Source organism: Echinops telfairi, unplaced genomic scaffold, assembly GCF_000313985.2.
Source record: "Echinops telfairi isolate 266 unplaced genomic scaffold, ASM31398v2 ScPeMD7_9;HRSCAF=40, whole genome shotgun sequence".
Taxonomy (NCBI): Eukaryota; Metazoa; Chordata; class Mammalia; order Afrosoricida; family Tenrecidae; genus Echinops; species Echinops telfairi.
Genome location: NW_022103906.1, coordinates 77,686,560 through 77,691,408, shown reverse-complemented (window position 1 = coordinate 77,691,408; position 4,849 = coordinate 77,686,560). Strand labels below are relative to the sequence as shown.

At 55.7% G+C, this 4,849-nt stretch overlaps 1 protein-coding gene and 1 pseudogene across 1 annotated transcript in view; both read right to left on the bottom strand.

Annotated features, from left to right (window-relative positions):
- Nucleotides 1-976: 976 nt before the first annotated feature.
- Nucleotides 977-4,849, bottom strand: part of CIB4 (calcium and integrin binding family member 4) — a 75,846-nt gene continuing 71,973 nt past the window's right edge. Inside the window, exons 3-4 of the mRNA XM_013004662.1 lie at nucleotides 2,398-2,507; nucleotides 977-1,069 (exon numbers count right to left, since the gene is read on the bottom strand). Of these exons, the coding sequence (XP_012860116.1) occupies nucleotides 977-1,069; nucleotides 2,398-2,507 (203 nt within the window). The remainder of the gene's footprint in view (nucleotides 1,070-2,397; nucleotides 2,508-4,849) is intronic.
- On the bottom strand, nucleotides 4,431-4,581 carry LOC115868315 (annotated as a pseudogene).

The following is a 4,849-nucleotide window of genomic DNA, read 5'->3' as shown; positions in this document are numbered from 1 at the left end:
AGCATCTGAGTTCTTCTCTGGATTCCACTACCAGTATCTTTCACACCAAAAAACCCAAATCAGATTCTTTGCCGTCACGCGCATCCTGACTCATAGCGCCCCCATGGGGCAGAGCAGACTGGCCCCGGAGGGTTTCCATGCTGGGATCTGAGCGCTTCACCACCGCACCACCAGGGCTCCTTCAAAGCCCTGTGCAAATCCCCCCTTCCCAGGGTCTGAGCTCTACTTCATTAATATGTCCCTTCCAGCCAGAACTCCTTATGTGATATACTCTAGTTCTGGATTTCATCTGCCTGTGGCCACAGGCCCGTTTTGGAGGGCCCTGGCTGCTAAGCAACAGGAGTGGAATGAGATTAGGATCTGACTTTAGTAATGGGCCTGCATTGGACCACACTCTTTTTAATGATTATCTTGGTGACTATTATTTGCAATGGGTGTAAGGAATGGAAGGATGTCTCCAGCACATGAGGAGGAGGCCCATGCCTACTGGGAACATCCCACCAGAGGCCCCAGGTCATAAGTGCATGAATAAGATACCATCTAGGGGTGGAAAATAGACTAGTATATTTGGGCGGAGGGTTATATGTTTGTTTGCACCATAAACTCCCACCAAAGGAGCTTTCCTGGCACGGGTCTGGTAAGGATGCGGGGAGATACTGATGGGACTCACCCGGGAGTAACTGTGGAAAGGAGCCCCTGAAATGGCATCCTGCTGCATAGAAAACGTGCCCTCTGAGAAGCAGGGGGTACGAGCTCATCACCAGCAAGAGCCCGGAGTGGAGCATGTCTCCTGGACCCAGCACCTGGCTTACACCTGCCCGACCTTTGGACTCTGGGCTGAGCAACACCCACCACCACACAAGGCATTTCCTCAAACTTTTGAGAGTTTCTGGCTGAGGGAAGATGGGAGAGTGTATCTGCACCCCCTGCCCCCACCATCCCCCTCCAGCCCCTCCCCCCCCACACCCAGACCTCCTTACTTCATGAAATCAGGAGACTTGGACATGGCATGTTCAAACTCTGAGAAAGACAGCATGTTGTCATTGTCCAGGTCAGATTCGCTCAGCACCTGCCCGGTAGAGATGGGACAGGAGGCAGGCAGTGAGGGGGGGCATGCAGGGGGTGTGGAGACGATTACCATACATTGATTGGGTGGCTACCATGTGCCAGGATTTCTGCCAGAGGCTAACACTCATCTCAGCCCCTTCCGTCTTTCTGATCTTGTGTGAGGCAGGAACTTTCTCCCCATTCCCCAGACCACAGCTGAAGTTGGGAGAGACGAGGGCATTGGCATGAATGTTCGGAAGCTCGTGGGCTGGGCCCCCTCGCGGGAAGATCCTTCTCAGTGTCTCCAGCACAGACTTGGAAGGGAGAACAGGGACACTGGGAACTAAGCCCATTCAGGTTGGAATCGTGTTCCGCCCAAAGCTATGCACCAGTCCTAACCCTTAGACCTGTGACTATTGCCCCGGGATGGAAATGGAGTCTTGGAAGATACCGTGTGAGCATGAGGTCATCTTGGAAGAGGTGGGTCCTAGCCCTAACTGGCTGATGTCTTCATGAAAGAGAAGATGTCCCCAAACTGGGAGATGGACAAGGGATACCACATGACACTGTGGTTGCAAGTCAAGCTGCCAGGAGTTGGGAGAGGGGCATGAAACAGATTGCACCCCAAAACCTCAAAAAAACCCAAACAATGACTGCCCAAGGTCCAGAACTGGGAGACGCTATGTTTGGATCCATTATACAGTTCCCATCCCCTACTCCCAGCCACTCAGTCCCCGGGGCTTTGCACTGCGAGGGGCCTGGTCGCCAATGACACCCCCCTCCACAGAGCACTCATGGTTTTATCTTTACTGCTGAGTCTCCCTTCTGTCCAAAAGCACTTGGAGGTTGCCCGGTCGACCACAAGTGGAACCAGGCGGTGTCTTGGGTTCCTGAAGGGGTGTCCGGTTCTGTCTCACATTGGACTCTCCCTCGGGGGCTCCTGGGTATTGTATTGTGGTGGGGGGAGTGATGATGCATCCATTTGGTAATGCTCCCTTAGCCCCTCTGCCTGGATGGACCACACTGTTGGCCGGGGGTGGGTGGGGGGCGCATACCCTTGCAAGGGGCGGGTTGGGGCACATGCATGGGATCCCTGGAAGGGAATCACCGGCTTACAGGGAGGACACAGAATCCAGAAGTCATTCTCTCCAGCTCTGCGCCCATCTCTTGCCCTGCCTGCCTTTCCCTAGGGCCCAAGGCATGTGTGTGCCAGAGACCTATATGCCATCTGCTTTGGCCTGGGCCCTGAGTCTGAGCCATCTTCTCCCGAGATGGTAGCCTGACCTCTAGAAGGGCGGGGAAGGAGCCTGACACCCCCATCCCCACCCCCATCGCCCCGCAGGTACACACATGACGTGTTAGGTCGTTGAGCAAGTCCTCAGACACATCGTCGCTGTTCAGCAGCCGGAGGACAATACGCTGCAGATCCTCCTCGTCGATGAAGCCGTTCTCGTTAAAATCTGCACAGAGGAGCAGAGCCCGGGGTGAAAGGAGTTGGGGCTGGAGAGGAAGTGGGCTGCCCCGACCTGAAGGATCTGGGGCCTCATGCACCCCAGAGGTTCCCATATGCCTCTAGGAGGCCCCCAAAGGCCCCTGGAGCCTGTGACACAGTGAGGCCTGGACAGGCCCCAGGGGCAGAGTGCTGGAGCAGCAACGCAGGCTGCAGGCAGATCTGACGCTAAGTCATCTGCTCCTGCCATAGAGGAGATCCCGGCTCAAGGTGACCCCATGGGACAGGGTAGACCTGCCCCTGTCGGTTTCTGAGACTGTTGCTCTTCATAGGAGTAGAAAGCCTCATCTTTCTCCAGAGGAGCGGCTGGTGGTTTCAAGCTGCTGACCTTACGGTTCGTAACCCAACATGTAACCCACGATGCCACCAGGTGCTAAACAACACGGCACAACATGACAACCATATTAACCATAGAATGCGGGCGTCCCATGGGCCCAGACATGCTCTGAGAGATCTGCCTCCTTTCAATCATTCGGCCTTCCAACTTCGACTAGTCTTGTTTCACCAAAAAGGAACCAGAGGCACTGGAGTGGCATAGAATTCGCCCACATTCACACCAGCAGAGCGGGGGCGGGGGGGGGGGGGGGGGGGGGGGGGCTGGGATTCAGATTCGGGGAGGCAGGTCTCCAAGCCCACACGGTGGAGATCCCGCTCTCAAACTCAGAAACCAGGGTGTCTTTCTGCGGCTCAGCAGCGGCAGCAGGGAGGAGTGTGGAGAAGGGAAGCATCTGAGTAGCTGTGTAACTTTGGCCCCGTGAAATGGGGACAGTCGTCCTTGCCCCAGAGCTCGTTCTCAGGGCCACAGTGCAGCCAAGCCCCCAGCCGGCTGGATCTGACCCCTCAGGGTCAGGGGACAGAAGGCAAGTGCCCTTCCAGCCCTGTGCAGATCCGTCCACCTTGTGTCCCTGGAGACCCCGAGTGGGTAGGACCGGTATACACAGAGGGCGCAGGCCGCACGGGAGGGTTGGGGTGTGGGTGTGAGTGGCTACTGCCTGTCCTCAAGCGTGTGGCGCTGAAAGCATGGCGGCTGCCTGCAAGCGCTGAGTGTGCATGGCTGCTTTCTGCTTCCTGGGACAACACCCAGGCCCACCTACGGTCCTGCCCACTCGGGGAGCACCTGGACCCTCCGTGGACCTCAGATCTTTCTTTGTGTGACAGAGGGTGTGGCTGTGCCATCTGTCCCCTGAACACAGGAGAGCCGGGTCTGTTTTAAACCTGTTTCTACAGGGACACTGAGAGTCGTCCTTGCGGGACCTGCCACAGAGCTTTGGAACAGCCCCAGGAACTCCGTCCAGACCTTGCAGGAGACAAGAGCCTCTCCTCCCCCACCCCCACTTCCTTCCTCACTGGACCCTCCTCTGCCTCTTCCTCCAAGCACTGTGAAGGGCTGGGACTCTGCCCCAGGAACCCAGGGTAGGAGACCCTCCCTGACGCCAGCACACTCCTGCCCCAGGACCTTGGCACTTGGGTTCCCCCTTCCTGGAACACTCTCACCATAGCCTTCCTAGGTCTGGAGTCAAATGCCAGCTTTCACGAAGCCCCTACCCAGCAATGGTCCAAAACCGCTCTTCTGTGTTCCCACGGGACTGCCGGAGAAGCGTGATACTTCCAACAGCAAAGCTGGCAGTTCAAACCCACCGACCACCAGCTGCTCTGGGGAGTGGGGGTGGGGGAGAAGGCTATCTGTTTCTGTAAAGATTGAAGAAGACTCAGAACCCCTATCTAGGGCCCCTAGGAGTCCCAATCCACTCGACGGCAGTGGGTTCTGGGGTCTCCTCGGCCAAGGCTCAGTGCACAACACCTAGACTCGCCAAGGTTTACTTGCTCAGATGCATCTTCTCCTCCCCTAGCATGTCAATTCCACGCAGGCGGGAATTTTTGTCTTATTTTTAAATACTCCACTCCTAGATCAACGCTTACAGAACAGATCCTCCAAGAAGATGCACTAAATAAACAAATGAACAAAGTGGCCAAGGTCACATCTGATACTACACTTGATCTTAGCCAAAAGGCCAAGAAGTGATAAGGTCACATCTGAACAAGTCATGGTGACGAGATTCAACCCAGGCAGCGTGACTCTAGGGGAAGATTGTACTCTCAGTCAGTTATAGCTGCCTTTCTGGCCACAAAATGCCTGTATGTCTTTATTTATTTTAAGCTGAGTGTATTAAAAGAAGCAGCAGCAGCAGCGAAACCCCACAGCTGTGGAATTCATTCTGACGCCCAGGGACACAGTGTGTTCTAGCCCAGAACCGAGATGCTCTTGGGAGTGATCTTTACAGAGCACACAGC